Genomic DNA, 10,116 nt, shown 5'->3' with positions numbered 1-10,116 from the left:
GAATCACAATTCTCTTTTCCTACCCCTTTTCAAAGACCTCTCCCACCAAAACTTGCCCCAGTATGAGGTCAGTCTTCTGGCCACAAAGGATACAGAACTGGTCCCTTCTTTGCTTAGGAAAGGGTTTTTTATTGCTGATACTTCTTAGCACAGAAGAACAACAGAGACCAGGAACTCATTACGCTGACCAAAACTCAACAGATTTACTTGCTTGGGATATTGTTTTTTGCTGTGGGAATACTGTTTGCTCAAGAACAGCACTGGTTTGCCTTTTGGCTTCCTCAATACTTATTTCCATGCCATAGCCTCAGGCTGTATCTTCGGCTGTGCAGTGGGCCAGGGCCACTAACACTGACTTGATGTCCTAAGCTCCCAAAGATTTTATAAAGACCCTGATGGTAGTAGCTGTCCATCTCAGAGAAGGGGAAGAGGATCTTTATTCTTATATTGCATGTCAGCTGGTGAAGGCAGATCTCATAAATAAGTATTAGGCTCTCTTGCAATCACTCTGTCCCCTGGACTCGCCGACACATACAAGAAGCATGCAAATAGTTTGACTCATTCTTCATTGAAGTACACAGACTTACCCAATAGTCAATCACCCTCCTGTTACTGTCTAGACTTGTCAAAGTGAGGCCTAGTTATGAGACACATGACAGCATCTGCAGAAGTGACACCTCATGTCAAACTTTGTGTCCGTGTCATGCAAGAAAGGCTCAAGCTGTTTACAAGCCTCCAAGATAGATCAGTGTGCTGGGATCCGAAGCCCTCTCTGTCTCAAGGGCATGCTTGGCATTTCTCTCAAACAGCACAGAAGGTGGTGGGACAGAGAGCATCATAAGGCATGAGATCCCTCCCACCAAGGCCACTGCTAGCGCTCTTGCCTGATGTCAGACTCAGCTGTGGGACAATGCGAATGCTTCCCGCTGAGCAGAAGATGTACAGGAGGTCCTGAGGCCCCACTCACATGTCTGTTTTTTAGAGCTGGACATCAGGAGTCAATATGTTCATCCTTCTGTTTGCCAATTAAGCAAGTCACATTGTTCTCCAGCTTTGAATGCTTTGATGTCAACCCATCCCCATGATGTAGTCCTATATAGGGCTGCATGTCCTATTCATACCAGGGGCAGTCAGCTGCAGCCCTCCCTTGTTCATGTGCCCCACTGCACAGCTCCCCCATAGTCTCACTTCTTCAGAGGGTTCCCTAGGAATAAAGGCACAAAGGTCACTGAATTTAGGCAAAGCGATCTTGGTAGCAAATCTCGGTTGGTCTCAGAGGCTTTTGAACAGTTTGAGCCTCAAATTTGCCTCAATACTTGCTCAGTTGGTCTCTGCTTAGCCTCCATTTTCCCTGCATCTGGTTCAATACCTCCACTGACAGATCTTGGGGTGGAGCTGCCACGGGAAGCTTAATTTTCTGAACCTGGCCCTTCTGCCTGCTGTCAGGGAGAACCAACCTCACCAACAGCTGGAAGAAGTGCATCTGCAGTGCCTGGCTGGCCACTGGCTGGGACCCACTAAGTGTGATGGAGATGGTCTTCCTCATCTCCACCTCTAAGATCTACTGGGCAGCTTCCTGGATCCCTGACTTTGCCAAGCTCTGTGCCAATGCACAATATGTTAGTTTGATTTTCTCCTGTCTTGTAGTTATCTAACCTCCTGCATGGGGCTGGGAAGGCCTGAGGGTGCTGGTGCATGCCCACCCTGTTTCTGAGCACACGTGAACACATTTATGAATGATTTTTTGTAATTACTGGATATATTGATGGAAGGAAGAAACTATTGGTTCTGATGGATTTTTAAAAGGTATTTATAAGAAAACAGTAATATTTTTAAAGTTTCCCATTTTGTGAGTCAGCAAAGAATAACAGTACACAAGCACCTAAAATGTCCTCTTTAAAACCAAAAAAAGGTAGATCACTCCAATTTCCACAGAAATTTAACAAGTGTAGCTTGCAAGATTTATCTGCTGATTTAAGAACCCAACAATAAATACATTGCAACTTTGTAAGATTAAGTATTGTCAGTACCATGCAGGGATTGAAGAACAGAAATGATTACAATAAACTCCCTCTCTTTCCTATTCCTATATCTGCACCCAATAATAATTATGCAAGAAATTAGCAGTATTTCTAGAGCAGCTCTGATGTTAACTGCCTGTTTTCAAAAGTATTTTGTGTCACTGTGTAGATTACAAAATTGCTATTATGCAACCAGAAAGACAAGATCCTTTGAGACTGTGTTTTGCCATAGGAGCTCAGGAGGACATCACCCCCCCTCGCAGGGGTTTGGAGTAGGACTGCCGGAGTCCAGAGGCGACAGACACGGGCAGAGGGCTGCTGGAGTATTTGTCTTTACTAACCCTTCTGACCTTACAATCAAGCCTTTTGAAAGTGGATTTTAAAACAACTTATTTCAGAAAGCCTTGAGGATAGTAAATTGAGAAGAAAAACGTTATCCACGGCCAAGGTACCTAGAGAGCGTTCCATACATTTTGTTGTGTTACTTTCCAGACAGTGATATGTTTTAACAATTGAGAAGGCACTGTGAGCGCGGTGCGCAAGCTCCCGCTCAGTGTTCGCGGGCACCTCAGGTAAGTATCGGCATGTCCCAAAGTCGGTAAAATGAGTGTCCCAAACCGCTCCCGGCACTCCCAGTCGTTGCGGACCGTGTGACACGGCCGGTCCCGCAGCAGATGCCGCGGCGATGGCAGAGCCCGGCCGGTGCCGGGAGCGCCCCGGGACCCCCGAGCCCCCGGGGCGTAGCGGCACCGTGCGGAGCCCCCGCTGCCGGGCAGTGCTGTACGCTTCCAGCCGGGGAAGCTCCGTGCCGGAGAGTCTTTTTCCTTGGCAGAAAGTTGTGTGGGCGCTCGCCCCCCGGGTGCCTGGGGCGAGGCGCGCCGGCGGGAGCGGGGCGTGTGCGAGCGGCTGGGCCGGTCCGGGCCCGGGGCGGGGCCAGGCGGCAGGGCCCGGCCCCGCTGAATGTCAGCCGGGTACGGGGAGAGGGGAGGGGAGCGGAGAGCGGCCGCCTGTGTTCCGGGTCAGCGCAGGGAATGCGCGGCGGCCGCCGGCAGCGCTGGCGCTCGGCGCCCTCGCGATGCCCTGCAGGGGAGGGCAAGAAGCCCGCCGAGAGCAACTAGGGGGTGCGCCCAGTCCCGCCCCGCTCGGCTCCCGACCCATTGTCTCCGGGGTCGCCGCTCCTCTGCCCCGGAGCCGCTTCCCGCCGCCGGCGGAGGCGCGCTGGATGCGGGTTGCGCCGGCGGGCTCGGCGGGACCCGCGCTGCGCGGCGGCGGAGCGGACGGCACCTCCCGCGGCCGGCGCGAGGAGGGGGCGGCGGAGAGGCGGCCGCGCCCGCCCCGCGGTCCCGGCGGCGGGGCGAAATGTTCCTACTGGCATCCCCCTGTGGCGTGCAATCCGCCATGTGGAGTCCATCGCAAAGCGCCAATGCTCGCTGGCCGCCGTGCCCGAGAGATCTATACCGCTACAAGCGCAGCCTGGATTGAGCTCGATGCTGGAACGCCATACCAGCTCCGCGGAGCTGCCCAAGGTGATCGGGAAACGGAGCGGGGGGCGGGGTCCCAGGTGAGCCGCCCCGGCAGCGTGGCCCGCCGGGCTCCCCGGTGCAGCGCCCGCGAGAGGAGGCGGCGCCGCGCCCGCACCGGGGCTGCGGTGCGGGGTTCCCGGGGCCGTCGGTCTCTGGTGGCAGCCCTAGGAGTTAAAGGAAGAGCCGGAGTTTCGCACTAGCATTTTGCGTTTCCCTGCTTCCGTGGTAAACGAGCTTTCACGAGCAAAACCTGAAGACCCGCGTCTTGCAGGAGGAAAGGTCCTGTTTGAGGGCAGGGGTTAATGCCGGAGTCACAGGACACGAGTATATGTTGTGATTAACGTTCACGTCATCGGAATTACGAGACCTTGGAGGGTATTCAACCCTCCCCTTTTTCCCTTTTCGATAGATACTGTCTGCTCTGTACATGGGAAAACCAAAACCATCCAACAAGTAAAAGCGTTCCCGTTTCTGCCTTCTTCTGCCGGAAACGTCGTCATGCAAAACACGGGAGACATATAAACCTTTTCTGTGTCTCGGTGTAAGTCCCGCACAGTTGTCAGTGTTTTGCTTCTCGCTTGAAAGATGTAGCCTGATTTTTGGGCATACTGTTTTACTGGTAGTATTGTCAAAGGTGAATTCACTTTAAATTCAACACGGTTTTGAGACATCGAGGTGGTACCTTTTGCTGTGACTCTCCAGGTGGCATTTGCTGGTTTTGCTAGAGTGATTCCAATGAGGCACTGTTCCACTCCACAGATGCAGTGGAGTGGGAGGCATGTTCTACTTCTGACTCGATGAACCATGGGGTTTTTTCCGTGTTTCCTCTTTAAACTTTGGGCACCTCAGAACCCTTTGTGAGCTGTGGTTGGTAGAGTTTGACACTAGAGGGGAAGTGTTACCTGGCAGCTGCATGTTAAAAATGCGTGGACTCTTAATAACTTGGAATACAAGAAACTGAACTCACTAGTCAGAAAAATTTTCAAAAGCACCTTTGTTTCCACCTGAATCAAAGTTCCTCTGTTCATACGCAGACTTAAACAGTCTTACTTTTTCCTTTTTGAAATTCAGTGCACTAACTAAACTTTTTTTCACTCTATGTAGTAAGAGTAATCAGGGTGGCTAGGTTTTCCTATAGGCAGTAGTAAAGATGTTCAGTTGAACTGACATATTAAATTTGGCTTTTTCTTTTGAAAAACCTAGGCACAAGTTTTCATCGTGTTGTGACTGAGCTCTTTATCCTTCTGAAGTAGAGCAAAACTGGTTTACATAGCCTGTGTGTGGGTGCTATTTTTACTTCCAGCAGTTTTTACTGGCTTTGTGCACAGACTAGACTCAGGAGTCTCTTTGTACTAGACTTTTCTTCTTAGTGTTGGCTTTCAGGCTTGTTGTCTTATTGCAGGGGTGTTGAATGTGCTTGTGACTGAAATCCAGTTGAAACCTGTGGCTCTCTGAATTATTTTTTTTAAGTAATAAATCCACCACCAACTGGTTGCTGTGTACAAATGTAAATGATGATGTCTGTTCATTGTGTTATATGGTATTAATTTCTGTAAATAGAGTGCAACGATCTGTTGTTTCTTTTCTCTTCCTTGAACTGTAATACATGCAATAGCCTTTTTTTTGTCCTGTGGTGGTTAAAAAGACCACTTCTTCCCATTACTTACCTGTGACTGCATATTAAGTCCTGTACATGTAAGAAATAGCTGAGGGGGTTAAAAAAAACCAAAACCAACCCAGGCTCCTTGGCACTGAGGTAGAATCAAGTAAAAAGTGAAGTTAGAAGTTTGGTTTATCTTTTTTTTTTTTTTGAATGTCCATAGATCATGTTACAGGAGTGCCTAAATATACTCTAGGAATATGTTTGTGGGTTTCTAGCTGGACTAGGAAGAACCCGATGAAATACAACTACAGAAACATACTTTTAGTATCTTCCTTGAGTACTTTGTGCCTTGTCAGCAATGCAGGGAGGCATTTTTATTACGCACGAACCTATGAACTTTCCTTGTCAGTTCCTTATTAATGATTTCTGATAAATGGAATACAGCGCCATCATCTCAGGTAAGTGTTGATGCTGCAGAATGTTCAGATACAAAAATATGGCTACAATCCTGGATGTGAAACTAATCTGTTGAAAGTGGAAACTGATGGGAAAAGCCCTGTTCAACTTTTCTACCAGCAAATAGTTCTAAAAGTTCTGCTACAGGAATCTGGTTCAGGAGAATAGTGGAAGATCTCTCAGTGGAAGATAGCTACAAGGGTACACTGTTCATTCCCCTTATATTAAAAGGGTAGTGCCAATACAAAGTACAGATACAGAATTGGAAATAAGTGCAAAAAGCTGGGATAGACCATACCTGTGGTAGACAAAATATGAGAGAAATCAGTAGGGTGTGTAATTAACAAACTGTTAGATCAGCGTAGATCTTAGTGGTTGTTACACCCTTAATTTAGTGTAATTCATTATATTAGTCTGACCTTACCTCCATTAAGTTTCTTCCCTATGTGCATAAAGGCATTAACACAAAATCAAACTGTTTGGGCTCAGTTGAGACCTAAGCAAGTCAGGCCCTAAGCAAGTGTAACTCACTGGCTGGTTAGTTAGGTGTTTTCCTGTGCTTGAGGAAGTCCTGAAGTTCACAGTGATCTGTGCTGATTCCTGGTGAGTCATCTGCGGGCTGTGCTGATGCCATAATATAATCCCTTAAAACCGATAAGGTGTTCGTGCCACTGAGGTGGTTGTGATCCTCCTAAGGGAAATTGCTGCTGTAAAGCCTCACCTTGGAATAGTGAAGAGCCCTGTAGACTCTGTGACTTGCAGCAGAAGTTGCCACAGTTGGATGGAGGAGGAAATCCCCAACCCTGCTGCTCAAGGGTAGTTCTGCACAAGGGTAGTTCAGACCTCATTTTCCCAGTGTGGACAGTTGTGGTCTGAAAGGTCTATTGCAGCAGGCAGGAGGTCTTGTAATGCTTCTCTGAAATCAAGCAGATATTGCTGAGTTCTTTTACCGGCTTTGCCATGGCTACAAGTTAGAGACAGTAATGATGGCTTTATCTCTAGACATCTGCTTTCCTTCCACTTGCACTTTTTTTTTTCATCCCTTCAAATGTAAAGCTTTCTGAGGGAGATAAATATCAGCAAGTGGCATGGTGAAAGACATGGACTTGCTGCATTTCACTCAAGTTGATGAGGCATCTTGTGTAAGATGCACATGGTTCCCCTCTTTTCCCTGTTTCTCCCTGCTCCTGTTTCTATCAAGTAGCAATAAAAGGTGTTCTTTGGTTGGTTTAATCCAATACACCAGTAAAAGAATACACTTTAATACACCCTAAAATCTCCATTTTGAGGTACAGAAGTAGTCTTTGTTAGCATACTTTAAACCTCTCTTATTCAGAGGCCTTAAACAGAGCATGGCATATGTTAGGGTGTTACTGAAAAAAACCCAACAGAACAAACACACATAAAAATCCCCTCAAAAGACAAAACTTAGAGAATTGCTGTAGCATCTTTATGAGAAATGACCAGCAGAAAGACCCAGCACTGTTGTTGCATTGCACGTTATGAGAGTCGTTGGAAGTATCCTAAAGAGAAACAAGAAATACACTTGAATTGTTTTGAAGGAATTACTTTGTTGGTTTTATTTTTGTCCTGTTGGCTGACCCAAATGTATAGTAGAATTCTTTACCTTTATCTAAGGGGAGAGGGGTAGGAAGGGTCCATCTGGAAGACACCTGAAATGTTTGAGAAGCAGAGGGAGATCGATCTCTTTGCCCCTGTTGTTTCCACTCCTTCCCATGTTTGCTTCTTTGTACATTAATGCATATGTGGACCAGGAAAAGAATTCAGTTTCTGTGACCTCCTTTTTCTTACAAATACTCTTTTTATCTAAGCTATACCTGTCAGCTTATTAGGAATACAAGGTAATAATTTATATTTGTACAGTAACTTACAATATTTTTGTATCATTTTGCTACTGCAGAGGGATTCTTTTGTTTTCCCATGTCAATAAACTGATTCTTTTTCAAGGTCTCTTTAATGACTCTGTTGGATCCCTGGGTCCCTTGTTTGCTCCCATTCCCAGTTATGTGGTGGAAAACTTGTGCTTATGACAGCACAAGTTGCTGACAGCGACCTTTTACTGTTGTTACCACTGATGTCTCAGACTCCTTGCCCCGCGTGTTCATACTTTCCCATCCTCTCCTGTCCTTGATGTTCCAGGATCTTCCTTACTTCCTCAGCCTAAACAGCTCTGTCTGCCTTCTGTTTCTGACATTTTTCTTCCTCTCCTGTCCCTTCTGTGCTGGATTCTTGACTGCCCTTGCAAACATTTCTTTTTTAGTACCCTGGTCTTTCCCTTTCCCTTCTACTGCCTCCCAGGTTCCCTTCTCTGCTCTTGCCCTTCCTGCAGGATAAGCCAGCCTGGTGGGATGTGCTGGAGGAGCAGGCTGTGTACTATTAAGCTGCTGGTGGTTTTCCACAATACTGAGGTCTCTCTCTAGCCTTTCTTGGCAGATGTGACTGCTTTCCCACAGAACAGCAGTTTCTAGCTGTCAGCATGCTTCTCACCACTTCTGCTTTACAAGACAAATTAAAGAGCTGCACCCTTTGGTCTCAAAAGGATGGGCTATGTATGGAGTTGGTGGTAGAGTGTGGCTATTAACTTGCTTAAATAATTCCTTTTCCTGTATTGGATCCTAAGTGTCTTCTGTTGAATATTTAGTGTATCCGATTTCATTGGAAAAATACACAGTAAGTGGTCTCCAGTGTGCATAGAGCAACTTAAAAATGTAGTTTGTGGGGTTTTTTTTCTAAACCTGTAGCATTTTTATTTTCCTTAGGAGTGAAAACTTGAAGACTTTTTCAACTCAAGCTCTAATGTGTAGTATATAATTTGCTACATGTCAAAAACTATTCTTCACTGGAGAGTAGGCTTTCTGGCAAATTGCTTTGATAGAAGAAAATAACACATTCTGCATGATGCGTTTCAATAGCTTCTCTAATGAAAAGCATCAGATAAAAATAAAATGCTTTCAGTTCTATAGATCAGTCTGTAGTTGATGAAAGTCTGTAGTTGTTTTCTGCTTGTGTACTTTGGAATTTAAGGGCAAATACATCCTGTCAACTTAATTTCTCTGTGCCTGGAATTTGCAGTACAATACTGAATCTCTGCGAATTTTTTTCCACTGATGAAAACAAAAAAATATCTTATGAACCTTTGAATGCAGTATTATGTTTTGGCCTTTGTATTAAATCACTAGTATTCTTTGCATTGGTGGGTGGTAGAAATAGCTTATAACTCTTGTTTTGCTCCTGTTATGTCTTACTGCTGCTCAGTTGTTTAGCTCAAAGGATAATGACCACTTTCCCATGAGACTTTTTGCAGATGCTGTTTCTGGAAAACTCCAGTGGCAAAAAAAAAAAAGTTTTGTATGCATGTAGTTTAGCTTAAGAGTCTGCTGAGCTCTTTTTTAATTTGGGGAATGATTTTTATGTAGTGTTTGTAAACCTAATCTAATGCAGCTCTGAATCATTTAGTTTCTCTGTTTGAGCTTACAGAGTCTATCTTCCATCTCTAATTTCTCTTGTTGGTGCTACATTCTAAAGCTTCTCTGTAGAGTTATTTGATGTGATTGATGCGAGACCCCTTCCCTGACAAACCTGGTCAAATCCTGGCCTCTTCCTGTGCCCCACTTTCTTTCTGAGAGATGCCGATGGTCTCCTGCTGCTTGGCATTCAGCACTGTCTGTATCTATTATGTGTGTTTGAAATCCAGGGTGCTGTTAACCTTACCAAAATAATGTGAAAGCTCCTTAAGAAGTCCCTTTATTCTTCCCATACCACCCCTCTTTCTCAGGAAAAAAATTTCCAAATTTTGGCATGGATTTCACTGTTCTACCATAGTTTCTCCCATTATGCAACCATAAGCCTGAAAGACACTTGTTTGGTCAGTGGCCAGGAATCTGCTATGGAAAGAGATGATGATTTACTCTATCTCTCTTTAAATTTGTGCTTATGACTTCTCAAGTTGTAAATGTCTTTTTTCAAGTGTATATATCTCCTTGGGTTCGGAGAGACGTGGTGGGATATCTCACGTGGCTGGAGTGCTGCAGCAGATGAACCCAGGCTCTTTAAGAAGGACAGGCCAGGAAGGCAAGGATGGGGAGTTGCGCTTCGTATGAGAGAGCAGCAGGGATGTGTGAAGTTTTGCTTTGGGACGGGCCAACTGAGAGCAGGCTGGGATTAGTTGGTGACATTGTTTTGGATATCTGCTGTAGACTGCTTGATCAGGATGAAGTAGTAGATGATACCTTCTTCACATAACTGGAAGAAGCCTTATGTTTTCAGACCCAGGTCATCACGTGTGTTTTGAACCACTGTGACAGCTGGAAGGGCAACGCAACAGGACATAAGCAATTCAGGAGGTTTTTGGAGTGCATTGATGGCTTCCTAAACCAGGTACTCAAGGAATCAATGGACAGAGGTGCTCTGTTAAGATGTATACTTACAAACAAGAAAGGGCAGGTTGAAACGTGAAGGTCAGGGTTGCAGTAGCTGTGGTGACCTTGGTCAC

At 45.8% G+C, this 10,116-nt stretch overlaps 1 protein-coding gene across 1 annotated transcript in view; it reads left to right on the top strand.

Moving 5' to 3' along the window:
- The first annotated feature begins 3,096 nt into the window (after window positions 1–3,096).
- Window positions 3,097–10,116, top strand: part of LRRC1 (leucine rich repeat containing 1) — a 66,274-nt gene continuing 59,254 nt past the window's right edge. The window contains exons 1-2 of the mRNA XM_018077804.2: window positions 3,097–3,732; window positions 4,005–4,085. Of these exons, the coding sequence (XP_017933293.2) occupies window positions 3,097–3,732; window positions 4,005–4,085 (717 nt within the window). The remainder of the gene's footprint in view (window positions 3,733–4,004; window positions 4,086–10,116) is intronic.

This window comes from Manacus vitellinus, unplaced genomic scaffold (genome assembly GCF_001715985.3).
Source record: "Manacus vitellinus isolate BGI_N305 unplaced genomic scaffold, ASM171598v3 scaffold_4_pilon, whole genome shotgun sequence".
NCBI classification, from domain to species: Eukaryota; Metazoa; Chordata; class Aves; order Passeriformes; family Pipridae; genus Manacus; species Manacus vitellinus.
Note: the sequence above shows the minus strand (reverse complement) of the source record. Positions and strands in the feature narration are given on the sequence as shown.